Here is a 27,833-nt window from a genome sequence, read left to right as displayed (position 1 = left end):
CCAGTGCTTCAATTCTTTGCAAACACACTTATTATTGCACTGTATGTCCTACGCATGCTCCTGTGTATTTTAAGCTTTGGCAAAGCACAGACGGAGGATAAAAGACAACCAGAAACTTCTGACAATCCAGAACATGATGGCATGTGAAAACATGCTTTTATGCCACTGAAAATGTCTAATAACATTTTTCTGAGAACAATCTATATACTGTACCTTATTCCCTGTACATTTCTATTTCTGTCTAGCTTTATTTGGTAAAAACATGAAATACACTATTAGATTTATACTGTAAATTACTGGCTCCATAATCTGAAACTTCATTCAAGTTGTTTTGCCTTTGTTAATAAATTAGAGCCTATAATAATAAAAAAAAGCCATACACAAAAAGTCATGTCATTCTCAAAATGTATAAATAGGTGGCATTTTCATAATTAAAATGCTAAAATAGAAGCATCATGCTTGAAATGACAGAACATTACTTGGCTATACCAGTTTCAGTGGACATTTTGCAACCCTCAAAAACCCTTGTGACCATAGCAGAGTTCAGTTAAGTCCAACAGGGGACAGTGCAGCATTGTCAGATGTGGCTGAAGGTGCAGAGACCTCACTCGAACTTGCGCAAGTGGTTATATAGAGATTGGACGTATGTAAAGACACACATGGGGTCTGGCTTTCTGCCCATAACCATCATGTCCTCCACTTCAATAAGCCTGTCACAGCCAGCTTTCTTCCTATAAAGAGAGGGCAGAGAAAAAGATGAGCTGATTAAACTGGTGGCTGTGAATGGCTATTTCTGTTCTCCGTACCTTTTGACTGTTTCATACAGTTCCACACAAGCTAGCTGATATGATAAAACTAGGCTACATATGTTCAGATGAAGTTCATGATGCAGTTTTAAATTGGTATGAGTATTTGAGGATGTGGGAGTTGGTGCAGATAAGTTTTTAGGAGCATGATGTCATACTGCAAGACTGTCAGAGTGGACGGTTGTGGGGAAGGGGAGGTTCCTCTGGGCTGAACAGGGATTTGTTGGCATGCTTTGCTCGTTTAAAGTGCGGGTTTCAGATAACCTAGACTCAGTTGCATCGGAAACTAAGAAACATTATCTTTCGTGCCATGCTATGAGATGATGTGTAGCACAACTGTGGTTGATTTGTGTGAACTGTGCTTTGGAATCATACTGTTCAGCTTGTTTGGTCAGGTCATATCAAGTTCATATCTCACCTGTCCGTTCTGTTCTTATTAATATAGTTTTAATAATTGATGTGCTACTTTAACATCCTACAAAAGTGTTTACTGGTGTTTCATATATCCATTTTTCTCCCTAAAGCTATTGGCTACAGTGTCTGATAAAGGGATGACAGCAAGACAGACACTGTGAACTCTGTTGACATCTAAAAGCCTTAGTCAAAAGCTTGAATTGAGTTGCCTTAATTAAAGTGCATGTGAACGCACTCACTGACTTACTCTGCTGTGCTGAATGCCAACTCAAAGTTATGTTCACGCTCAGCAGGGAACAGGACGTTGTAGTCAAACTCTGTGGGAAAGAACGAGTGGACCAGGGCACAAAATGCCATGCCGTCACTCCAGCTGGATGAGAAGTTTTGAATGTCGATGTTCTGCAGATTGATGAGAGAGAGAGAGAGAGAGAGAGAGAGAGAGAGAGGGGGTTATATTTATCAGAATGCTGATATTTTTCGCCTATTCCTTAAAGGTGAAAGTTTCATTTCTGTGCCTTCAGCAGCATGAACAGAATTACCAAATAATGACTGTTGACCCCCAGATTGATTGAAAGGTTGTCAGAGATTTTAAAAATGAGAAATCTTTATGAATCTTTATTAAGTTTTGTTTCACATTCATGTAAACGTAATCTTTGTGTCCATGTTGGTGTCATACATTTTTGAAAATAACAAATTATAATAATTTGCAGATTTAAATGACTTGAAAAATGTGAACTGGGGTAACCATCAAGTAAAATTATTTCCTTGCACACTGAAAACATGTGAGTGTACACGCAACTACAAAATGTTTTAAAACATATTTAAATAGTTTTGTCAAAATACCAAAGCTCTATTTTATTTTATTTTTTAAGAATTTATTTTTAATGATTTTAATGACTTTTTTTTATTTTGTGACTTTATATTTATTAATTTGGTAGACACTTTTTCAAAAGCAACTTGAATGGAAACCCATGACCTTCTTCTTTAAACAATTTAATTCTACATTCATATAAAACAGAATTTCATACATGACAGTACTGCCACTGAAGCCAACTAACTAAACTTGAATTTAAGATTTAAGAGTCCATTTGTCATGGACTGGCATTATTCCTCCTGCATTATGTTTGCCTTGATAAAAGTGAAGTGAATAATACAACTTTTTTGAGAATTTGCAGACATGCGTTATGTTGTCAGCGCAGATGATGGAATGTTTTATTGTTGCCCGACTCTGTCTTCATACTCTGGAACTGTCTCTTTACCTCATCATTAAATGGTGCTCATTTCTCATCCTGAGCTGGCAAATAAAAGACTGTTTCTGTCACTGAGGGAAATCTAAATCATCATACGTGTTTTCAGCTGGCCCCTCTGATTCTCATGTTTATTTACTGCTCAATCTTGAGTATAAATTAGCCTTGACCACTACATTACTATTGCTAACTAGAGCCACATGGAATGGTTTGCAAAGCTGCACCAGAGCCAGGCAAATTATATACATCATACAGCTTAACTCTAATATTCCATGTAATGTTAGATTGATCTGTGTACAAAGTTCTTGGTCATGTTTAACTTTTTGCTACAGTCCTTGATTCATGACACAAATCATAAGATCTAAGGAATGTCTAACCTGGTACCCAATGGTCTTGGATCGGCACCATTCCAGAAGGATCTGCTTGATACTGCTAGCACTGGATACTCCAAAGCTCTGGGAGCGCTTCAGCTTTGGTTTGGAATCCACAGGCTTGGGTCGACTAAAACAAGCAAGATCAAAGCAAGAATTACTTATTTAGAATGACTTAGCAGAGAATGAAAATTTCAAACAGTTGCACGGACTTGTAAGACTAGATCAGAAGAAATGTAGATCAATAGATTCCATTACCTGTTGTTCTCAGAATCCAGCCTCTCAAAAATAGACCTGCGTGCTTGGGCTCCAATGTTTCGAGGTAGAGTTTGTGACCTAACAAGCTCCCGTCTGCGTTCAATGCCTTTACCAAAGGATACATTTCCTGACGTATCTGCATTCCTGATACACATAGATAGAGACAGCTTTATAAGACTGTACAGATCAGATCTGTATATCATTATATCATGGCTCTGCAAGGCCTCTGGGCACACATCTTGTGGTGGGTTGCCTCTGTCCCCCGTCCCTAGAGACACAGCCCCCAGGATCCGTTCAAACTACTGTTTTTTAATTGTTTTTCTATTTAAACATGTGCCAGATCAGGGTTTCTGCAGGTTTTATGAAGCTAAATTTAAGACCTTTTAAGACAAACTACTGATAAATCGAAGGGAACACAATATGTTTATATGTTCTCTAAATGTAAATGTCTAGGCAGCTCATGAAAAGTCTTATTTACATTTATGCATTTGGCAGATGCCTGTATCCAAAGCAACTTACAGAGCCCTTATTACAGGGACAATGTTGACGAAGGTCGTTGCTGACCTCGAGGATCTTGCTGTGATACGTTAATCAATCACTGCCATGGAGGCGAAGTTCACTGATGTGGTTACAACAGTGGGTGATGTCGAGAAAGGGATGAATTACCTGGAGTCATCGGAGAGGGAATTATCTGCTAATCCGTTAGTGACTAAGGTGGATTTGTAGTGTGTCTGGGAGAAATTGGATATGGAGAACCGAAGTCGGTGGAATAATGTCTGAATTGTCGGTCTCTTTCCGAATGTGCTCGACATAGCAGGCAATAAGCTGGAAATCGAGCGAGCTCACAGGGTTTCTGCTTGGCAAACCACGGAGGGAGACAGGCCCCGATCAACTCACAATTTCTGAGATCATCCAATAAAATCTTTCTAGGCTTTCTAGGAAAAACCACAGCATTTTCTTTTTCCCAGACTTTGCAAATTCTACAAGAAAGTCCTGCCCTCAATTGGGCTAATCAGCCGAGGAGAGGGATAAGTGCAGCAGGATGCGGAAGTTTGAGAGAGAAAGAGCCACATGCAGCTACCGTGTGTGCATTTATGATTTGTGTCTTTTTGTTAAAGTTTAAATTAAAATATTACTTTGACTGTTCAGCCTGTTCCCACCTCCTCCTTTCCCATTTTAACCTTGTTACAATATGATGTAGTGTTTCTTCAAGAAACGCACGTTTCTCAGCAGGAAGCTGAAAATTTTGGGAAGATATGGGGTGGGCATTTTTTTTATAGTACTGGTTCGAGTTAGAGCAGGGGGAGCCATTATGCTGATAAGTAAGCATCTAAAATTCAAATGTCTGAAACAGAGTAAAGATAAATTAGGAAGAGTCATTACTGTTTTAGCTGAAATTCAGGGGCAAAGTCTTATTTTGGCTAATATTTATGCACCTAATGTTGATGATCAGGGCTTTTTTATAGATCTTGAGGAGATGTTGCAAGCTGCTGGTGTAACCGGAGCCAGCTGGTAGATAGCTGTGCAGTGTGTAAACCTCACTCTCCTGACCTCAAGAGGTGCACTAGCGACTAACGCTAGAGGCTGTAGCCTTTAACCTCCTTGTTAGCGCACCCGCCTCCCACGCCGGAGACGTCGGTTTGAGTCCCGTTTGGACCGTGGCAATGAGGACCGGTTACAATGGTGCCGTGACCCGGATGGGAGTGAGGTTTAAGGGGGTGAGTGTAACGGGAGCCAGCTGGTAGATAGCTGTGCAGTGTGTAAACCTCACTCTCCTGACCTCAAGAGGTGCACTAGCGACTGACGCTAGAGGCTGTAGCCATTAGCCTCCTTGTTAGCGCACCCAACTCCCACGCCGGAGACGTCGGTTCGAGTCCCGTTAGGAGCGGGGCGATGAGGACCAGTTACACTGGCACCCCTTATGATATAATATTGGGAGGAGACTTAAATAGCAACAGTGATTCTGCACAGGATGTGTAAATATGTTGGTCTTACAGATATTTGGAGACTTTTGAACCCATTAGGTAGGAACTATACATTTTTTCATCAGTCTATAAGATTTATACTAGAATAGATTTCTATTATATATATATATATATATATATATATATATATATATATATATATATATATATATAATTCCCTCATTTCATCTGTTATTGATTGCTCAATTGGAAACATTTTAGTCTCAGATCACCCACTGGTGTGTTTAAAGATGTTGCCACATATGGAGAAAATGAAATCATATAGTTGTTGCTTTAATGTATCCCTTTTGCAAAATCCTTAATTCCAACAAATGCTAAAGGCAGAAATCAATGTCTATATGGAGACCAACTGGTCCTAAGTATCCTCTGTGGGCTTGATTTTGGAGGCACTTAAGGTGGTTTTTAGGAGCCGGATCATACAGTATGCCTCATTCACCAAACAATCCAAAGCACGAGAACTCATGGAGTTGGAAGGGAATATTAAAAGTGTCGAGGCAGAGCTGAAGTGCAAAATGTCGCCTAATGGCCTCATTGATCTGATTGAAATACAGATATAATAATATTTTGTCATGGAAGGTTGAGTTTTGGTTATTCAGGACAAGACAGTCAAGGACAGGGACAAGGCAGGGAAACATCTGGCTAGATATATAAAACAGAGTGAGTCTTTTTTTTTTTACCATTCCCTCAGTGAAATCTGCTGTTGGTGAAATATTTACCTCAGCCATTGATATTAATAATGCTTTTAAAGAATTCTATCTTGATCACTATAGTTCCACATCTTCGTCTATTGATGAAGATACTAGAAACTTTGTGGAACCATTAGAACTCCCTAAACTAACAACAGAGCAAAATTATCTTGATTCTGAGATAACCTTGGAGGAGCTTGGTGAGGTAATTAAGGCCTTGCCTACAGGCAAGGCTCCGGGGACAGATGGCTTTGCCGCTGATTTTCCAAGCAAGTGTAAGAGTTACCGTCTAATTTCCCTGATCCAGCTAAACGTTAAAATATTGTCAAAAATTTTGGCTAACCGATTAAGTAAAGTTATGACATCTCTTATACATATAGATCGGGTGGGGTTTCTTCAGGACCATAGCCCTTCTGATAACATTAGGTATTTCATCAATATCATGTGGTCAGTTGCGAATGATCAGACTCTGCTGCTGTCTCACTTGACACCGAAAATGCACTTGATATGGTAGAATGGGAGTATCTTCGTAAGATTTTGGAAATGTACGGGTTCAGGAATACTTTTATTGGATGGATTTAGTTACTTTATAGACACAAACAAATTGATTAATTTAAGATTATTTTACTCTGGATAGGGGTACCCGACAGGGTTACCATCTTTCCCCATTATGGTTCTGTCTTTCCCTGGAAACATTAGCAACCACAATAAACAAGGAGGATTATTTTCCAGGGTTGGTGGCGGGAGGTGTGGTGCATAAGCGTTTGCTTTACGCAGATTATATTTTATTATTCATCTCCGACCCTACTAGATTTAAGCCTTGCCTCCATAGAATTATTAATTCCTTTTCTAAGTTCTCAGGATACTGAGTTAATTGGTTTAAATACAAATCTTTGTCTCTGACAGTGGGAACAAATATTTCCCCATTTCTCCAATTTATCTATCGACCTCTCAATCAAACTACAAATCTAAACTGTGAGATTCAGAAAAGGCACATCTGTGCATGTTTGCCAAGTTCTTCTATGGTTACTGACAGATAAACAGGCCTTTTTAAGGCCTTCATTTTCAGAAGGGTGATTTAAGACTTTTTCAAACCTTTTTAAGACCCACGGAATTGGGGCATTGCAGAGTTTCAAGTCAAAATAATATTCCTGGTTCAATACTGGTTAAATACGAATTAAGCTCAATCAACAGCATTTGTAGCATAATGTCGATTTCCACAGAAAATATTTTCAACTTGTTTATTTAAAAATGGAGCTACAGCAAGGCACTTACAATGGAAGTATAGCCACAAGAACTTTATACATATTAATATGACTCTGGTGTGATAAAATCTCTGTTCTACTTGATTTCAGTGTGATAAATGGGGTTTACCGGCATTGAGGCCTCATGGCAACGAAAGTTTCTATATAATTTTACACTGATAAGGTTAGTAAGCGATTGTATCACACTAAAATCATGTTAACATGTATAATGTTTACATCTTGTGGCTATACTTGAAACAATGCATATTTTAATGTTTATGGACTGAACCCATTCATTCTATTGTAAGTGTTTTATTTTAACAGCAATTTTTTTTCCTTTAACAATATTATTTGAACTGCCCTTTATCCTATGTTAAGCGACAATTGTGATTTGGCTCAGAAATTAGGCAATGTTTGTTTTGATAAGTTAACATTAGACAACAACAAATCGCAGCCAGGTGTGATAGTGGTCAGCTTGCGCTGTACACACTGGCCCGGTCCACAATCCAATCCTGATTTGCATTAAAGCATATTCACACGTGACCCACCTGTCTATATTGTTTGAATAAATCCCGGAGTAGGCCACTGACTTGGCTGGTGCAGAAGATGCTTTCTCTTTGTATAACACACCAGACAACACAAAGTAAAACAGAAACAATGAGAAACAACCATTTAGACTGACATTGCAATAAAAGAATATAATGAATAAATGAGTCACATAGTAAACAAGTGTTTGAATGGTAGAATTTGTCCTACCATTAAGCCGTGGAGAACCCATAGTCCTTGTAGGAGTTGGAGCCCATGTTTTCACAGACGATACTGTAACCACAAGATCAAAACACAAATTTAGGAGATAATTAGTGCATCTACAGCCTTATTTTGTGGAAGTGTGATGGCCTCAATTCACATACCTGCATCAACAGGAGACTCAAGTTGTGACTGGTTGTCATTGGTGACTGGCTGACTGTTTGACAGTGAATCTGTTATGATTAAGGACATGGCTTGCATCGGGCTAACAGGTGACTCAGGACTCTTCATAACTGAAGATTCAGCTACTTTGGTGGTTGCTGTGATGGGCAAGTGTGGCATTGCCATAGATACTGGGGATGAGTGCTCCAGTGACACACCATTAGGTGGTGAGTTTCCCCTCAAATGCACAGTGGAGATTTCTGATTGGACAGAGGGAGATTGATGTTGTTTGTGGGTCAGCATGTTACAAATAAAATTGTAAAATTCTATAGCTGTGTCCAAATTTAAAGACTTCTGCACTATTTCATGCCATACACTGCTATACCAAAATAGTGGAGTGAGCACTAGCAAATTTGAGTTTAATGCTTTACATCCCCCTACGCTGTGTACATTTTTATGTTATTTGTGAAATAAGTGCCATAGCTAGTGGCAACACTTCGGATACATTTAAAATATCACTTCTATCAGCTGAGAAACAGCGAATGATTCCATGTAGTTAAAAAAAAAAAACATTAGAGTTTCATTTGAGACGATCCTACACTTAAAAAGTCACACATTAGATGGCCAAGTGCATAGTGTAGAGTGCAAGTGCACAGTTTATAATGCAATATTTGGGACACAGCTTGTAAGTGGTATTCAAATGGGATAATGGGTAATACCTGCTGAAGACAAGTGTCCGTTCTCTAACCCTTGGACAATTGGTGCTGGATCCACTTCAATGGGCTCTTCTCGCTCAATGCTCTGTGAGAGAAAAAGACAGCATTCACTGATTTGCTTAGAATACTCAAACCAATACCAATTATGGAGTGGTCCGTGCTGAAAATCAAGCTTAGACCAGCATGAATTTCCAGGCTTGTTTTTCCGGATGATGCTGGTTTGGTTTTGGTGCTGGTTAATCAAATACAACAACTGCTGGTGGGCAGGCAATGCTGGTGTTTTCAACAGGGGGTTTGCTCTTTTGCCTAATAAATGTTTCCCAGACTTTGTTTACTCCTGTTTTGCTCTTGGTGATATTTATCTGCAGATGCTACTTTTTCTCTGGCTGTCTCCATAGCACTCAGTAACGTGCAATCGAAGTCAAGATTTCCACTGAAAAATTACTTTAATTTTGGGCAGTTTCTCACAATACCTAATGTATGTCTTCAGAAGACTTGGAATATGACACACAAGTCACATGGACTACTTTTATGATACTTCTAGGTCCTTTTTAAGCTTTAAAGTGTTTTCTACAGCCAATAGTTTTTCCACAGTCATTGTATTGAAAAGATGGACCGTAAAACATTTCCTTTTGTGTTTCCGCATAAGAAATAAAATCATATGGGATTAGAAGGACATAAGGGTGAATAAATCATGACAGAATTTTATTTTTTGGGGGTGAACTATTCCTTTAAGTGTACTCAAATAGGCACTGTTTGGCACAAATGTACCCATTATCATTACTTAATGCCACTAAAAAGAACCATCTATATAAAGAGGCCCAATGAAGTCACAACTCTTCATTGTTAAGCTTAACTGGAATCCTGTTCTGGATAAGCAACCTAACAGGTTAAGGATCATGAGACAACTGATGCGATTATCTAATAAACCGCAATCAGAAAGATGAAAGAGTCTGGCATTCCAGAATGGCTCCACATATGTTCTTCAGGATGGTACATTTGGCTAAAGAAAATAAACGATGTAATCTAATCAAAGAATTCTGACGCAATCTGATTGATGGGTTCACTATGAGAATCACAATGGGTCTAATGCTTAAAGAAGAAGAATGTTGCCAGTCTCCTTTATAAATAAATGATGGCTCTGGATCAGGGCTGCTATAGATCATCAGTAAAGATTTGGCTGCTTTGCTGGTCTATTTAAATCTAAGCCACTCTTCCTCACTCATATGCACTCTTCTGTCTAACCCAAATACACAACCTTGCAGAAATAGGCCATATTGACACTACTGGTGCATAGTGTAATAGTGTAATTTACACACTGACACATGACGGTCAAACTTGCTTAATTTTCAACAGACATCAACCAGCAAATAGTTATGCAGATCCAGATGTTTGGCCTCTGCCTATAAAAATGTAGCTGCACCGAGCAAACCATTACAAAAGCATATTTTCTAGGAGTAGCTAACTAGTTGTGAAGCAAACTAAAACAATGGCTGGACACTTTTCAAGACACTTGCATGGTGTCATCAATAACTTATCTACCTTTAAAAAGCCATTTTGTGAAGTGATTTGACATTCACTTGCATTAACACATGCTAATACACTTACACCCATGCACAAACATATACAGACACCAAGTCTCACAACAAAATGTGCTTTCATGCATAGGCGATAATGAAGTGTTTACTTTCACATGTGCACGCATGTGTTCTTTAAATTCAAAACACACAAGGGATTAAAATTAGGCACACAATTGGGCAAACAGCTTCCTATAACAAGTTGTTTGTGCTTTTAAAGAGAAATAGCTTCTTGTAAGTGAGATTCAAAGAGTAAATGGTGGGGAAGAGGCCAGGTGACGTCACATCACAAAAATGCATGAGGGGTGTGCGTTTGGAGGGAGGTTTGCTGTGAGCAGCTGCTTGTCCCACTGAGAGAATGAAACAGTGGGAGACAAAATTCTCCCCATCCATAAAATGTATACACTGATTTGCTGGCTGAACTCAGCTCAGTCCAATGTTGAAGATGCAGCAGTCCAAACTTTTGTTTCTGGACTAAATAACGCATCAGCCTCCCTCCGGAATATCTGCAGACTCGTGAACCCACTAGAATGTGCACTCACAGTGAACCTCCACTATTGCAAACATCAAGAAGTGCCTTTCAAAGTGTTCTTGCACAGACTGAATTTCTGTAACCCACTTGATAGCCTGCAACCAACTTTTTAAGGTTTGCAACTGAAATTCCTTCCAAAATGCATTAGTTCAGGGTAGAGAGGTCACATACTGCTTGGTCCTGGGGCTAAATTAAGAGAAGTAGGGGAAATCCAACCACACCCGTATCACATTTACTAAACTGCACACGTATGCATGTCAGTTCCACTTTTTCTCCTCCAGGAACAACACATTCCCAATCCCAGAGAGTGCGTCATCGCATTAATAGAGAGAAGCAATAAAACAAGCGGAGGAAATAAGAGGTGAGGTAGAAAATGTGGAAAGGCCTTTGAATCTGAGTCCTACAACTACACGAGAGAGAGAGAGAGAGAGAGAGAGAGAGAAAAATAGGGGGCATTGCATCCCTTTGTCCTCAGGGAGTGTCACTTGTCCCCTGTATGTGCTGTCCCTTCATAGCTGAGGACAGTCAAAGACAATGACTGTGCTGTGGAGAGCAGTGTTGTCTTCCAGCCTAGACAAAATAGACAGCCCCTTCAGAGGCACTGTAAGCACTGTCATATATGTGAGAAGAATAGAAAAGGCCTGGAGGAGTCTTCAGTCTATTTGTTTTGTTCTGCATCAACAATATGCCTACATAAATCAAATGCCTCTGCATGTTGTTACTATAAGAGACAGTTTAGGATGAGATGGGTCGCTCGTATACATATGAATGGGAGAAATTGTAACACTGAATATGGTGGCTGTAGAAATGGAAGTCATGTCTAACAGTTAAAAGAGTCAGTTTGATAGAGACATCGCTTGTCAGTTTACTTGGGAATGTGAATGCAAATTAGCTTGAGCAGCCTGAAAAAAATAGCACAATTAATGTCACCAGTGTTATTAGGTTTTATTGCCGAATTGAAATACGTTAATTGATTGTAATCTTGACCAACCATTCTGGAAATTTGGTCTTTCATCTTTCAAGTAGAAAGAAGCTGTACTTGCACCCCAGTGTTACTAAAAGTATTGGGTAAATTACTCTACTGATTGCTTTATCAAAAAGCAATCACATTACTAATTACTTTATTTTTCAGTTACATTCTAAAAAATGTTTCACACTAGGGCACAACATATCAAATTTATCGAAATATCGCAATTGAACATATACATTTGTGCATTTGTAGCTATAACCGATGCTGCCCTGTGCTTTCATTAGGTGTTGTGTGATGATTATAATGAGACCAGACACCATAAAAACTATAAAAAATTGTCTTGTTTATTGGCCACTGTGGTCTATGTGGAGACATCATAGGATGGGTTTTAATCCTGTGAAATTATTCATCTCAGTATCAAGTTCAGCCTGGACTGACAACAAGCCCGTTAAACCAAAGCTGAAGGCTACAGCAAGCGCTTCTGAAAATCATTTTTCTAAATAAAATTCCCAAATGTAATAAAATAATACTGAAATGAAAACAAATATGAATTACAGTGTAAAAATACAATTTAATATTTTGCAACACAGACTCTTTTAGGATATTCCACAATATGGTGAAATTAACTTTATATTCATGTGCTTTTTACAAAAAATTCTAATAACTGAAGATTAATTTTAATATCTGCTACATAGCTAATGGTAAAACTGTACATATTATATGCAGTCTATATGCAAATTGGAACAAAAGACAACTACCATATGTTTGTGATCTCTGGGATAGATGGTCCTTTGGCTGGTGGGGATTGCAATGTTGCACAAGCTCCTATGACGCCATCATATGATTATCGTGTCGTATATCACAATTTCCAACAATTTCTCGCATATCGCATTTTTCCTCCATATCGTGTAGCCCTATCGCATAAAAAAGTTTGTTTTTTGCTCTACAAATTCAAAATAATGTCTATATTATAATATCTAAACCCTTCAGCAGTCACAAAAATGCAAACTGATGTACATAATTCATGATTTAAATGTATTCTACATAAACATTATTATTTAGAAATATGTGTAAACCAAGAAATTATTAACTTTACTATAGAAGTAATACATTTAAAATAAGTAAATAATCATATTATCAGAATTTAAAATGTAATCTACTTTTTGACCTAAAAGTAATTACAGTATCTACAGATTTCAGATTATACTAAAACCTGTTTACAAAATGCCAGTTAAGTTACCTGACTTGCTTTCAGTTATCTGACTTGCAGTACTGAATAAGACAATGGACTGTCCTCAAAGTAAAACTTTCATGCAAGTCTAAATGTCCCACAGCAAAATAAGAAATTCCCCAGTTTGCTGGCTGTCTGCCTGAGCAATGCTGTGGTCTAAAAACAAAGCTTTCTGAGCAGTACTGTAATCTCTGAGTGATCTTGATGATGAGTGATATAAGAGCACAACAAAAATGCAGCACAGATTGTGGCGTCTCAAGCATTGTTTCTGCAAGACAGAAACAGAGAGCTGTTGTTGTTCAGTTAGAGAAAGAGATGAATGACAGTTTTGATGAAGCACTATGTGTGTGGGTCTGATTTTAAACATATCTGGGGGATATTCTTGCCTCTCGATGACAATGAGATTCTTGGAAGGTTGGGTGGCGGGGGAATGGAATGGAACGTCAACAACAATGGAGGGCATGTTTGTGGGAGAACTCTAGAGGCTTCAGAAGGCTCAGAAGTCCAGCCCCTGTCACTCAAAATCCTACAGATAGCCAGCTCTACAAGCCCCTCTCCGGTATTAATAAGTCATGCTGATAGTGCTATTTATATTTTTCCATTGCACATATAGCTGAGCTCACTTTTGGGGCAGGCGGAGTTCATGATCAGTCAAAGCCAAGAGAGTGGATGCTGCTTAAAGGTATAGTTCACCCAAGAACAGAAATTCGGTCATAATTTTCTATCAGTCATGTTGTTCCAAACACATAAGCGCACAAAAGAAGATGTTAAACAGAACGTTAAGGCCTGACAGCTTGAGTCACCATTCACTTTCACTGTATCTTTTTCTGTCCAATGAAAGTAAATGATGACAAAGCCTAACTTTCTGCCGAACATCTTCTTTAGTGTTCCACTGAAGAAGAAATAAGTCAGACAGGCTTGGAACTACATGAGAGTAGATGATGAGAGAATTATAATTTTTTGTGTGAACTATCTCTTTAAGGCATACATCTATGAAAAGCACATGAATCATGTTGCAACTGAAGAGAAAAATTTAACCAACAATAATTTGCGGCTTGTTTTTTCTGTTGTTTGGTTGGAAAGTCACAGGGTGCTAGGGCCCATAAAGTTGCAGCAGAGACAGACAGGGATGGAAGGCTCTTAAAACAGGGGTCTGTGAGGGTCTTACTCTGAAATTTCTAATGTGTGCATGGAGAAAGAGACCCAAACACCTGTTTTTCAAAGCTCCACAAAGCCTATAATTTGTCTCTAGCAAAAGAAGGAAGGGAAAGAAAACCTGTATGAGAGAAGCAGAGGGAGTCTTGAACACTTTGCTGTGGGTGGATCTGACAACAAGGATTCCTCCTAATCTCTCAGGGAGTTGGGTGTTCATTGTAACAACTCCCACATAGTATGAACAAATTCACAAATATACACTGTAAAAAAATCCAAATGTGCAGTTGTTAAACTAAGGAGGTATCTCTCCCTCATCTGGCCAGGGATGTGGTCAGCGGGGTGGGGGGTATCAACCTGAAACATTGTCCTGGGACCTATGGCGAGAGAGGCCTAACTATAGTGTCTATACATTCACTGAGCATATGGGGGTTGGGCCTCAGCCTTAAATTTGTGAATATAACCAACAGCCCTTTTCAGCCATCTTGGTTGTGGAAGTGTTTTTCTCATTCAATGTTTCCCATTGGAATGACTCTTCCAAAAGCCATGAACAAACCAACCAGCTCTGAGGTGAATCACAACATTATAAATGTTGATTTGAAGCAGAGAGAGTTTGACAATTTGACAAAATGACAAAAGGTACAAGACTTTGTACTAACGTCTTTAATGAGGGAATGAACTACAATAAATAAAGCATTTTAAATGGTTCGAATGAATTAAAGTGATGGAAGTATCTAATTTTTTTTATTTTAAGTTGACTGTATATATACAAATATTGAAGTAGTTTGAGAGTAAAGGGAGACAAACTCGATTGTGTCATTTGCATCAAGGAAGAGGCTGGTCGCTGCTAGGCTTGTTTGTCACAGTTTGTTCACAATTCTCTGATTGGTGGATCTTTTTCTTAAGGATTCATGGGTAGTGTAGTTCTTCACCAGGAATTCTGCTATTAAACAAGTTTTTTTTTAAGTTTAAATAATACAACCTGATGGCTTCAGCAGAAGCATTTACCATACACAACCTCAGAGCTCATGGTAGGTCTGTATTTAAAGGTTTATAAGTTATCTGTAAAAATAAATTCCCCTATGAAGAAAATGAATGGAATTTTTACTTCTGGAAACATTCTTGCAATCAATTGCACATTTAGGTTGATTCTCTCATATTAAAAGTATGAATAAAACTAGTTTTTAGATTTTTGAATGAAAACAGATTTGAGATGCTACCACATGAAGCACAATTTTAGGTTATGTGACAAACCATTTGTTATGGTGTATACCTTATCTCTAAGACTATTGTCACGATTCCCCATTGTCTGCTCAGTGTTTCTCCTGTAACCTCTCATAGAACTACACTTCCCATAATCCCCTGCCCTCATCACTTTCATTGTTCTCACCTGCATGTTGAATGCTGATGTTTGTTCATATTCGCTGCTCCTGTCATCCTCTTGTTCGTTCGAAGTTTCCTTGTCCTTGTGGATGTTTTAGTTTCCTTTTTCCCATTGTGGACCTTTTATTTTGTTCCTGTGTTGTATTGATATTATTTACTTGAGAATAAAGCCGCATCTGGATCCTCACCTCCCGTCTACCTTCTCCTGACTTCCCACTGCATAACAGAACGATCGACCACACAATGGATCCAGCGGTACAACAGGCGATTACCAACTGCTCTGCCTGAAGCAAGGGGACCGACCGGTAGAAGACCACATCCACGACTTCCTTGTTCTGGCGAACGTTTCAGACTTCCCTGACTCCTCCCTTGTGGTCTTCTTCCGGAACAACCTGAGTGACTGGCTGAAGGAGAGGTTGCCACCGGCAACGCGCTACTGGAAGCTCTGCGACTTCATGGAGGCAACGTTACTGGTCTGTGGCTCACCGTTCACCGTGGGCGTTGCTGAGGGGGACCCAACCTCTCCTCCCCCTGTGGTGACCCTCCAGTCGTCCATGGCGTTTCCTGTCACACCAGCTCCACCTGTCAGCAAGCTCACTCCCATGCCAGTTGCTTTCCATGAGCCAGCGCGGCCAACTTCGTCGGCCCGGAGGAGGAAGAGAAGACGGGCTTCCGCCTCCCGCCCTACGCCTGCCTCGGTCTGCGAGCCAGAGCCCACGCCTGCCCCGGTCTGCAAGCCAGAGCCCACGAGCCTCCCAGGGCTCCGCCTCCCAAGTCTCTCGCGTCTTCCAGGGCTCCTCCTCCCGAGCCTCCCAGGGCTCCGTCTCTCAAGTCTCTCGAGTCTTCCAGGGCTCCTCCTCCCGAGCCTTCCAGGGCTCCACCCCTCAAGTCACTCGAGTCTTCCAGGGCTCCGCCTCTCAAGCCTCCCAGGGCTCCGCCTCTCAAGTCTCTGGAGCCTCCCAGGGCTCCACCTCTCAAGTTTCTTGAGCCTTTCAGAGCTCCGCCTCTTGAGCCTCCCAGGGCTCCGCCTCTCAAGTCTCTCGTGTCTTCCAGGGCTCCTCCTCCCAAGTCTTCCAGGGCTCTGCCTCTCAAGCCTCTCGAGCCTTCCAGGCCTCTGCCTCTCAAATCTCTCGAGCCTCCCAGGGCTCCTCTCGAGCCTTCCAGGGTTCCGCCTCTTGAGCCTCCCGAGCCTTCCAGGGCTCCGCCTCTCGAGCCTTCCAGGGCTCCGCCTCTTGAGCCTCCCAAGCCTTCCAGGGCTCCTCCTTTCAAGCCTCCCAGGGTTCCGCCTCTCAAGTCTCTTGAGCCACCCAGGGCTCCGCCTCTCAAGGCACCCAGGGCTCCACCTCTCGAGCCACCCAGGGCTCCACCTCTCAAGCCACCCAGGGCTCCACCTCTCGAGCCCCACGAGCCACCCAGGGCTCCGCCTCCTGAGCCTTCCAGGGCTCCGGCCCCCGAGCCTCCTACGGCTCCGCCTCCTGAGCCTTTCACGGCTCCGCCTCCCGAGCCTCCTACGCCTCGAACCGGCCTCTGTCCTGTGGCCACCTCCCAGGCCCCCTGGACCTGTCCCTGTCCTGTGGCCACCTCCCAGGCCTCCTAGACCTGTCCCTGTCCTGTGGCCGCCTCCCAGGCCTCCTGAACCTGTCCCTGCCCCTTGGACTGCCTTCTTGCCCTCTGTGCCCCCTTGGACTTCCCGTCTGCCCCCTGTGGCCCCTCAGACTGCCTTCTTGCCCTCTGTGCCCCCTTGGACTCCCTGTCGGCTCCCTGTGGCCCTCCTTGGACTGCCTACCTGCCCTCTGTGCCCCTGTGGACTGCCTGTCTGCCCCTTGTGCCCCTGTGGACTGTCTGCTTGCCCCTTTGTGCCCCTTGGACTGTCTGTTTGCCCCTTGTGCCCCCCTTGGACTGTCTGTTTGCCCCTTGAGCTAGCCCCCCCTTCACTCCTTGAACGATTTTGTTTTTTGTTTGGAATCCGCTCCTTTGAGGGGGGGTTATGTCACGATTCCCCGTTGTCTGCTCAGTGTTTCACCTGTCACCTCTCATAGAACTACACTTCCCATAATCCCCTGCCCTCATCACTTTCATTGTTCTCACCTGTATTCACCATGTTGATGTTTGTTCATATTCGCTGCTCCTGTCATCCTCTTGTTCGTTCGAGGTTTCCTTGTCCTTGTGGATGTTTTAGTTTCCTTTTTCCCATTGTGGACCTTTTATTGTGTTCCTGTGTTGTATTGTTATTATTTACTTGAGAATAAAGCCGCATCTGGATCCTCACCTCCCGTCTACCTTCTCCTGACTTCCCACTGCATAACAACTATATTATACTATACATTTCTCATCTGCAGGCCAATCTACAAGTTCCTTCTATAAACAAACAATGTGTGCTTTATGTATTTTGGCTCTTTAATTATATTTTCAGCTACTAATAAGAGTGTAGTATCTCTCCCCTCCATTTAATACATTTTACTATATTTAAATTAATTATGCATAATTTTTGTCACCAGAATTTGTCCAAAAATCAACAGAGAAAATGCAAAAAATATCTGCACATTCTGTCTGAGCATACTTATCTGTAATCAATAGATTTGTAATTGTTTTCGTCTTTATAATTAGTATAATGTTATAAAAAATGTATTCTATTTAAATGTAAAAAAACATAGACTGAACTTGAATATATGTTTATGTCCTACTGCACTGATTCTAGAATCTTGAGAATCCTCTTTAGACTACAACTACGTGACCATGCAGTGAGTCCACTTCAACATGATTTGCTGTAGCATGAGTGATGAGATGTCCCCTAGAGGGACACACTGTATCTACCGCCCTACCTGGATAAGGAGAGCACAGACCTGAGCAGCGGTCAATACCACCTCAGGCCCAAGAGAGAACAGGGATTGTGGGGTTGACTGTTCCAGAACTACACAGCAGTTACCGATATTTAAGAGCTTAGCCTGGTTTAGATGTTCTCGCCACCAGATGAAATATCAACAGCTCCAGTGACAAACACATGGGCAAACACAAATGGTAATATGACTCCATGCATAGTGGACAGGGCAATGCTTTGCACTCAATACCCCAAGGACTGCACTAGACAGTTCACATAACTGAAGCGGGGCTTCCTCGTCTGACCTCTCTATACATTCTCAGTCCTTTTAGGAGTCCTGAAGGGCAGTGAGGTCATCCCATAAACAAAGAATTATTAACCTGTAACCACGGAGATGAAAATACATGGCATTGTCTGGAAGTAATTGGAGAGCCAGGGGCAGCATGGGAGCGGCTGTATGCCTTCTCGAGCCCCCCATCCACAATCCATTCTCTCTTTTCCACCCTCCCTCTCACGTTCCCTCCCACTGTCCTTCTTTTGCTCTCTTTCTCACCCTCCCTTTCACTCTCAGTCTCTCTGTTCTGCACTCTACTGTATTAATAGATGTGCAAAGGTTTTTTGTTCTACTCCTTCTCTGCCAGGAATCCGTGCTGGACACGGAGGTCCAGGCAGGGCGATACAAGGAGATTAAATGATCTATTCACTTGTGAGAGCGTTGGCCTTGGGTCAGTGCTAGGCTAGAAATGTTCAACATATCTCACACAAACACATGCAAACAAACACACTAACAGCACTGCTTTGGTCACATAAATAAAAGCCTAGGAGTACAGCACCTCCGGCAAATGGAGATGCTTAAATTAATCTTTGTAAACAAATGCTCAGCCTTTAAGCCTTTTGAGGCCTGCTTTGCTACCTGGCAAACTATACAAATCCAGAAAACTCACAACATCAAAACTGAATTTAAAGAAGAGCCAGGCAGATCAAAAGACATTTGAATGAGCTTCATGTAACCAAAGTGCACGGTTTTAAAAACAGCTTGTCAATATTAGATGGATATGCAGAAGGAAAAATAGATGTACTGGCATTCTGGGGTCAGGCAAGCCAAAGTTAATAGGCTGTTTTTCACACATGGTGCCAGTCAGAGCCAAATGTGAGATTTTTAGAGCTATTATGGTCATCTGGTGAAGAATGGCACTATGGGTTATTTATATGCAGGGTCCAAAAGTAGTTTTTTGTCTAACCTGCCAGTGGAAAGAGAAATTGTCATAAATATTTCTTACTGACCATAAAAGTGTATTTTGTAAATATACATTTCTGTCCTTGTGACAATAGAATTATTTGGCTGTTTTTCTTTCCTTATAAATCACAAGCAATGCAGTTCATTGTGTCCCTCACAGCATCATATACAAGATTAGCTATGTTTCTGGGTAAAAGTGCACCTGTCACCAAAAATATTTAGACATATCATGGATTTTCCCTTCATATTTAAGTGTTGGTGGCTTAATGTGAGGAATATTCCACATATGTTCTCCAACAATTCATTCTGTAGAAAAATTAATTATTAGGCATTCAAAACTTCTTTTGATATTAAAGGTTGTCTGAAGACTTTGTGATAGTTTTCTTTTGGTTCAATTTAAATCATGTATATCTTTACATCAGCCAGGATTTTACTCATTCTTTCAATGATTTAAACCTTTATTATGTTGCTATTCATTTCTTATAAAGTCACCAGGCAGCCACTAGTGAACAACATTTTATTTACTCACCAAATCCAATTTAAAATCTGCCATTTGGCAAGTGCTAATAAAGGACAAAAGGCCTTAGATACAAATGCATAGTGTATACAAAAATGTCATGGGAGGTAGATTACAGGCTGTGATGTTCTTCAAAAAATACTTTCACTATCACTCAAAATCAAGTGACATAGTGTTAGTGTACTTGTGTCTCTGTGGGCGCCTGTGTGTGTCTGTATCTTTCTTTGAGGTTTTGAGCATGCTCTAACAAAGTTTCCATAGATAACAGCTGTAAAAATCTTATCTTTCTCCCAACTCAATATCCACTCTCTCCCTAACATGCCCTGGAGAGCTGTAGCCAAATACACACCAGTGGGAGTCGAAGTGTGTGACATTTACAGCACTAATTTGAGGCACATTAGGATGGAAGATAACCCATTGACCCTCAAACAATTTATCCACATCACCAATAAGTTATCAAAGCTGTAAGCCGAGTTTGAGACTCCATAGGGGCCTTACGTTGGTATTACATCTACAGTAAATCCCAGAGGACAAAGGAAGGAGGAGGGTGTCTTGGGAATTATTTATATCCTGACTCACTCAATGTACTTAAAATGAGGCAGAATGTTGACACAATGGCCCATTGAAACCACAGAAATGCTGCGGTAATTGGCAACAGCAGTGCAGGACTCCTCTGCAGAGACGTCACAGAGAGGACACAGAGCAAAGGCATTCTGCTGATCTCTCCTCCTGAACTCGGAAAGGGGAGAGGAACACAAGATGCTCCCACCACAATATGGAAAACTAGGATAACAGGGCTAAGGGGACTGCAGTTTGAGACGAACTCAGAAAAACGAAAAGACTACGAACTGTAGTGAGAGAGGCTGAGTGTAGATTGACTGAGAGAGAAAGATAGAGAGGGGAGAGAGAGCGATAAAGGGTAATATAAGCATATCAAGTTATATGCAAATACAACAGAGTTAATTTCTGTGATGACAATAATGTCTGTCAGAGAAATTGCTGCACTTAATGTTTAAACTAAAAACAGGAGGTGGCTAAAACTGCTTAATGATCACATGATCACATGGAAAATCGATATGTTGCTTTCGAAAGTTCATGTACCCTGAAATCAGCTTCTGTTGCTGAATTCTCGACATGATCAGTCTTCAATGACTGATAGTAGGAGACTATAGATTTCAATATTTGTAATGAGGATATCTAGCTGTCTAACATCACAATGGGAATGTTCAATTTAATTTGTGTCATTTTGGGAATTTGCTAGATGAAAGAGAAGAGCGAAGTTTACGTATGTGGCCTGAACAAATTGCATTTGGCTGAGTCATGCCCTGTATGTGTGTTTTTTTTATTACAATGCATGTCCATCTTGAATGTGTCACGGAGGGTATTTACACTTTCGTGATCCAATAGCTATCTGCTTAGTAAAAATGTGTGAAAAAAAAAAAGAGGATTGAAGACAGCGTTTCGTGTGATCAGAATGATAGTTTGCTTAAGAGACAAGAAAAAAATCCAGCACAGATACAGTGGCGGCAGTCTGAGATTGAGTGCAGGATAAACTGTTATTTCCTGGGAACAGAAAGTACAACAGGTCTCTGACAGAATCAGACAGACAAGGATTAGAAGTAAAGGCATGAGATTAAGACTGATACTCATGATTTCTGCAGGTGCTCATAGCATAGCCTCGTGAAGACAGGCTAGCACACATCCCCACGTGGAGTCTGTCTTATTTTCACCCCTTCACTTTATCTGTCACTCACACACTTTCTAGCTCTTTCCTTCAGGCTGCTACGCAAAGCAGAAGGAGTGCTCTACAGACCTGCCACAACAGTCAGAGTGTTTTACAAGCCCAGAATGCAGCTGTCTCATTATGTGGTTGGCAGGTGTGATGTGGCAGAGAAGATAACAATTTCCACTGACTCTCACTCACAGCCAAAATCAGCTGCTCTCCCAGCAACTAAAATGATGATGATTAAAAGTTGAAACGTGTCATTTCTATGTCACTAACACTTCCCAACAGAACTACAAAAATAATGTTTTCAAACAGGTTTCCTAAACATTCCCAGTCTGCCATTAGAGAGACATGGTCCCGTCCCAAACACACACACCATTATTTGAGCCAATGTTGCTTTATCGAGCTAGTCGGGATGCTCAAATAAAATAAACTTACTTTAGAAACATTATGGGTTAAATATAAATTAAGCTCAATTAACAGCATTTGCTGATTACCACCAAAATATATTTAGATTTTTTCTCCTTTTCTTTAAAAAAGCAAAAAGCTGGGTTAGAAAGGCAAAAGAAGTGAATGGGGCCAATCTGTAAGGTGTAATTGTTAAAATACTGTTTCAAAACAATACTCACAATATGCATGTTAACATGATTTAAGAATGATAAAATTGCTTACTAACCTTTATGCAAAGTTATATCCAATTTTACAACTTAACTCAGTAAACCCTTTAACCCTAAAACAACAATAAAAACTATAATTTTAACAACTTTAAAGCCCACATTTGCCCAAATGCTTTTAAAAGCTTCACAATTTTTTCTTTAACCCTTACAAAAATTTACCCCATTCACTTTCATTGGTAAGTGCCTCTCTGTAATCTCGGTTTTTGCTTGAAAAAAAAAAAAAGAAAAAAAGAAGCGACGATCAAACTTTATTTTTGTGGTAATCAACATTACACCTCAAATGTTGTCAAATGCTGCTTAACTTGTATTGAACCGGAATATTTCTTTACTTAAACTTAAAAAATCGAAACCTGCAATTGCTACCTTAAGGAGTTTTTGTTTTTTTACCAAATAAGACTGTGGCAGGGCGGAGGGCGGGGCCGGGTCGTGATTCCGCACACCTGGCCCCTAATCAGGCTAAAGAGCCCTGGAGAGGGAAGACCAAAGACAGCAGTGCGACAGAGAGAGAGCGTTTTACGTACAGCTGTCCGAAACATATGTGTGTGTGTGTGTGTGTGTGTGTGTGTGTGTGTGTGTGAGCGTGTATTTATCACTTTGTGGGGACCAAATGTCCCCATAAGGATAGTAAAACCTGAAATTTTTGACCTTGTGGGGACATTTTGTCGGTCCCCATGAGGAAAACAGCTTATAAATCATACTAAATTATGTTTTTTGAAAATGTAAAAATGCAGAAAGTTTTCTGTGAGGGTTAGGTTTAGGGGTAGGGTTAGGTTTAGGGGATAGAATATAAAGTTTGTACAGTATAAAAACCATTATGTCTATGGAAAGTCCCCATAAAACATGGAAACACAACATGTGTGTGTGTGTGTGTGTGTGTGTGTGTGTGTGTTTGTCTTTTTGGTTCAGTTTACAATTTAAATATTATTTATATTGTCAAGCCGGTTCTCGCCTCCTCCTTTCCATTAATCCCTTTACAAAGACCTTATTTAAAAAGCTGGTTTAATTTGCATGGAATGCAAATTAAAGTATTTTTGTGCTTCATAAGGCAGCTTTAGTGACAATTTAAGAACAGACATGCAGTAATAAGTAATGACACCGTGATGTTTCAGTGTCTCTGCAGATGTTTTAGTGTCTCTGCAACAGGCAGCAGCTGTTAAAGCCTTAAAACTGACTGATTGAACTACTTGAGACTATCTCAAACAAAATAGAGCTGTAGCCCAATCCGATTACTGAATAAAGCCATTATTGGTCATGACATTAAGAAATGACACCATGTGAACACAATACGATATGTCCTAAAATATCACCTAACTGGCAGAATTTATAGTATAAATATGAGAACTATAAACTCTGAAATAGTTATCAAAAAAAATTGTGCTGTAAATGAATTATGTTTGCTCAAATCGGCTCATTGATTTCTATCAAAACAAATATAAAAGAAACATCTGGGTTTTTAGGACATTTTAAGGTGATTTGTTTTTATTAAGCTTGTTGAGAAACAAATGTGAATCCTATTTATGGGCAGTTCAGAACAAAACTAGAACAGTTAGGAAGCAAATGAATAGAAGTACCGGTGATATTTTTCACTTTCTAAATGTCGTTACACATTTGTCAAATTAAATGTGTGAGCAAAAAGCCTCAGACATATTCTGCCTTTATGTTCAAAATCATTCAGTTAGTCTGCATATGTGCTCCAGCTCTGGACTCCACTACATGTCTAAATATTTAGTTTTCAAACATAAAATTCCTTTCACACTCCTCACATCATACTGTTCCTGGAAGCACAAAATGACCTCACTCCAGGTCATACTTCACCTTCTGCTCTGTAAAACATGTTTTTGTCAGGTAACCTAAAACAAAATGTGCTTCATACGGAACATCTAAATGCATTGGTTTTATTCAATTAAAAAATAATTAATATAACCAAATCAACCTGACTATATTAGGTTACGCCAATAAAAGTATTTATTATCATCAGCCATTTTTAAGAATAAGCTCACACAAAAATAAAAAGTCTGTCTTAATGTACTCTTCCTCATGTTGTTTCAACCCATATTACTTTCTCACAAATACAGAACACAAAAGGAGAATTTTTTTTTTTTAATACAGTTGCAGTTAAATTGGTGAACTATTCCTTTAAGGGTTATATTAAGTCAAAATAACTTTTCAAGGTAACAACAGCATGCTACCACTTCTGCTACCACCATCTCTCTCTCTCTACACACACACACACACACGTTGGCCTCCCTATCATTATGAGGACTTTCCATAGACATAATGATTTATACTGTACAAACTATAGATTATATCCCCTAAATCTAACACAACCCCTAAACCTAACCCTCACAAAAAACTTTCAGCATTTTTACATTTTCAATAAAACATTGTTTAATATGTTTTTTAAGCTATTTAAGTTATGGGGACACTAGAAATGTCCTCATAAACCACATCTATAGCATAATACCCTTGTAATTACTAGTTTGTAACCTAAAAAATTGTCCTCATAAACCACATAAACATCCTCCACACACATCCCTAAACTTATCTACTCACGTTAGTTTTGCTAGTGACGGAGAAGGTTGCTCTGCTGGAGAAGCGTGTGGTGTTGGGGCTGGAGGCTGAGCCACTGGCTGAACCTGTCAAAGCTGCCCCACTAGGGGCCGGTGCGCTGCTTAGTGAAGGGGGTGACTGGTGCCCTGTACTGCTGCTGTTGGTCTTCGGTGGTTCTGGACCTCCAGAGTGAAGGGCGCTCCTATCACACACCGACCCCTTCAGCAACTCCACTTGTCGGGTCAAGGCCTCTAACTGGCCCCTGAGCTGCCGGTTCTCCTGCTGCAGTTGGGCCACGGCTCGGCCCAGAGGTCCGCTCATATGAATGGTCTCTTCTAGTCTCCGCTCGATGCCAAGCTTGAAAGCACTGACGTCCACGTGGATTTCACGTACGGCATCCCGCAATGTGGTTTCGTAGCGGGCCAAAGCAGCACATACTGTCTCCCCTTCCGGAGAGCCCTCGGGTACTGATGCCAATGGGCCTGCGTCCATCTCTGCAGAGTACAGGTACCTTCCTCCCTATGTTCCCTTACCTAGTGTGCAACTGCTAATCAATATATCTGTTGTTATCCCTGTATTGTATCTCTTGGAAATTGTTTAAAGTCCCAAATCCATAGAAATCCTCAGGGATTAACCATAAAGACCTGTTGAAGCAAAGCTTAGTTAGTGACAAGCTCCACTGGCTCACTCAATTAATAACAAACAACTTCCTTTAAAACCTTTTAAAACTTAACCAACATAATTGCCTTTCTTCTTTTCTGTAACAGTGTTAGTGTGGGAATGTTTTCATACCTGTATGCTTTGAGTTTCAGCAGGAGTCCTGCGTTATTTCCCTGTTGTGTGAATGAGTGTGAAAGCTCAGCCCGCCGTGCTGTTTTAAAGTACAGCTCTCATAGTCACGTTAACCTCCTACAACTCCTGCAGCCTGGGGGAGGGAGCAGAGAGAGGGAGGGGACATGAGAAAAGAGGAGGAGAGATACCGCTCCATTGTATCCCAGCTCCCCCTCCTTCTTTCCACTGTATTTGTATTAATCTCCACTTTCACAACACAGTACACTGTCTGCTCTCACTCTCCCTCGCTCTTTTGTCTGACAGATAACTGCTCATGCAGATCACACTGATTGTCTCACTGGCTCACCAGTGCTGTCTTGTCCTAGATCAGAAAGGAATAGACAAGTCTTTTGTTTTTACTGTCTCACTTTCACTGAACTTGGAGTGTTGTGGGTGACTGGGTTCAAGAAAAAGACAAGATTGAAAGTGCCTGTCTACACTGTAAAAAGAGAAAATGTGCAGATGTTAGCTTAAGGAACTATTTCTACCTGATCTGACCCTTAAAAATGGTGTAACCTAACATACTCTGGTTAATTCAGTCACATTAAAGAAATACTTCACCCAAAAATAACTATTCTGTCATCATTTACTCACCAAGCTTATAAGCAATTTAGGCTCAAATTGTACTCTTGCATGCCATTCCAAACCTGAATTTAAACTCAAATATCTTCTGGCATGGGGCAAGGAGAGCTACTGTAGGGTTGATGCCAAGATGTTCATTAAATAAAAACTTATATTTTGGTTGCTTTCTCACATAAAGCTATCGTATGACTTCAGAAGACTTGGAATATTGCATGCAACTCGTATGTATCAGTTTTGTGATACTTTATGGTGATTTTCCATCATTTTTGAAGCTTGGAAGCTCCAGTCTCCATTCATTATCATTTCATGTAAAAGAGTGACCAGAACATTCTTCAATATTTCTCCTTTTGTGTTCCACTCTGGAAAATGTGTCCTTTTCCTATTATTGAGTCACTATTTCCTGCCATTGTGTTGAAAATATGGAAAGAGATATTCAAGAAAAAATCTTTTGTGTTCTGCATGATAAAGAAATGAATATGAGTTTGGAAGAATATGTGAGTAACATTTTTTTTGCTGCATTATTCTTTTGAACAAATTACTTGTTTTTTGATTTTTCCCCATTTTCTCCCCAATTTGGAATGCCAGATTCCCAATGCGCTCTACGTCCTCATGGTGGTGTAGTGACTCAATCCGGGTGGTGGAGGACGAATCTCAGTTGCCTCCGTGTCTGAGACCGTCAATCCACGCATCTTATCACAGGGCTTGTTGAGCGCGTTACCGAGGAGACGTTGTGTGTGTGGAGGCTTCACGCTACTCTCCGCGGCATCCACGCACAACTCACCACGTGCCCTACCAAGAGTGAACCACATGATAGCGACCACGATGAGGTTACCCCATGTGACTCTACCCTCCCTATCAACCGGGCCAATTTGGTTGCTTTGGCTGGAGTCACTCAGCACATCCTGGGATTCAAACTCGTGACTCCAGGGGTGGTAGTCAGTGTCTTTACTCGCTGTGCTACCCAGGTCCCCATACATTTCTTGATTTTTAAAAATAATTACAAAAATTAAGATCTTATCACATTTAGTGCACATTTTAAGGTTGCCTGACCATTTTTATTACAGTAAAGCATTGTTGCATTTAAATATAATGGTCTTGTGAAAGTGGATAAAAAGAACTCCGGTCATTCTCTGATGAATTCTAGTATTCTTTGTACTTACAAAGAGGTCAATGTCTTGTTACCAAATTTAACTTACTATCTCATGAACAATCAGTCAATGGATCTTCAAGATATTTGTTGATTGGATTTCAACAGTTTACTCTTTAGAAGAAAAGTGGGACATAATGTATTTAAGGAAGTGGGGTGTAGTTTTTGTGTCTGTGTTTGTCTTTGTGGGTGAAGGGATGAGTGCAGGGCTGCACCAGAACCCAGGCAGGGCAAACAGGCCTAATCAGATAATGAGGTACAGGGGGG

At 40.5% G+C, this 27,833-nt stretch overlaps 1 protein-coding gene across 1 annotated transcript; it reads right to left on the bottom strand.

Moving 5' to 3' along the window:
- Positions 1-582: 582 nt before the first annotated feature.
- Positions 583-25,931, bottom strand: LOC127632215 (smoothelin-like protein 2). The gene is made up of 10 exons (XM_052110824.1): positions 25,799-25,931; positions 25,010-25,650; positions 8,640-8,721; positions 7,923-8,180; positions 7,768-7,830; positions 7,560-7,626; positions 3,097-3,240; positions 2,845-2,968; positions 1,468-1,619; positions 583-731 (listed from the first exon to the last, which is right to left on the bottom strand). The coding sequence occupies exons 2-10, from the start codon at positions 25,496-25,498 to the stop codon at positions 605-607; spliced, it is 1,506 nt and encodes a 501-aa protein (XP_051966784.1). The 5' UTR covers positions 25,499-25,650; positions 25,799-25,931; the 3' UTR covers positions 583-604.
- Positions 25,932-27,833: the final 1,902 nt, after the last annotated feature.

Source organism: Xyrauchen texanus, chromosome 38, assembly GCF_025860055.1.
Source record: "Xyrauchen texanus isolate HMW12.3.18 chromosome 38, RBS_HiC_50CHRs, whole genome shotgun sequence".
Taxonomy (NCBI): Eukaryota; Metazoa; Chordata; class Actinopteri; order Cypriniformes; family Catostomidae; genus Xyrauchen; species Xyrauchen texanus.
The sequence above is the reverse complement of the archived record's forward strand: the minus strand, read 5'-3'. Positions and strand labels throughout refer to the sequence as shown.

Bases quoted from the DNA above. Each gene is read 5' to 3' on its own strand.
- LOC127632215 (XM_052110824.1), bottom strand. From the start codon at position 25,498: ATGGACGCAGGCCCATTGGCATCAGTACCCGAGGGCTCTCCGGAAGGG. The intron at 8,181-8,639 runs GTATTACCCATT...CTGTCCAATCAG, and splicing joins CGGACACTTGTCTTCAGCAG to AAATCTCCACTGTGCATTTG. The intron at 7,831-7,922 runs GTATGTGAATTG...TTGTGGTTACAG, and splicing joins TGAGTCTCCTGTTGATGCAG to TATCGTCTGTGAAAACATGG.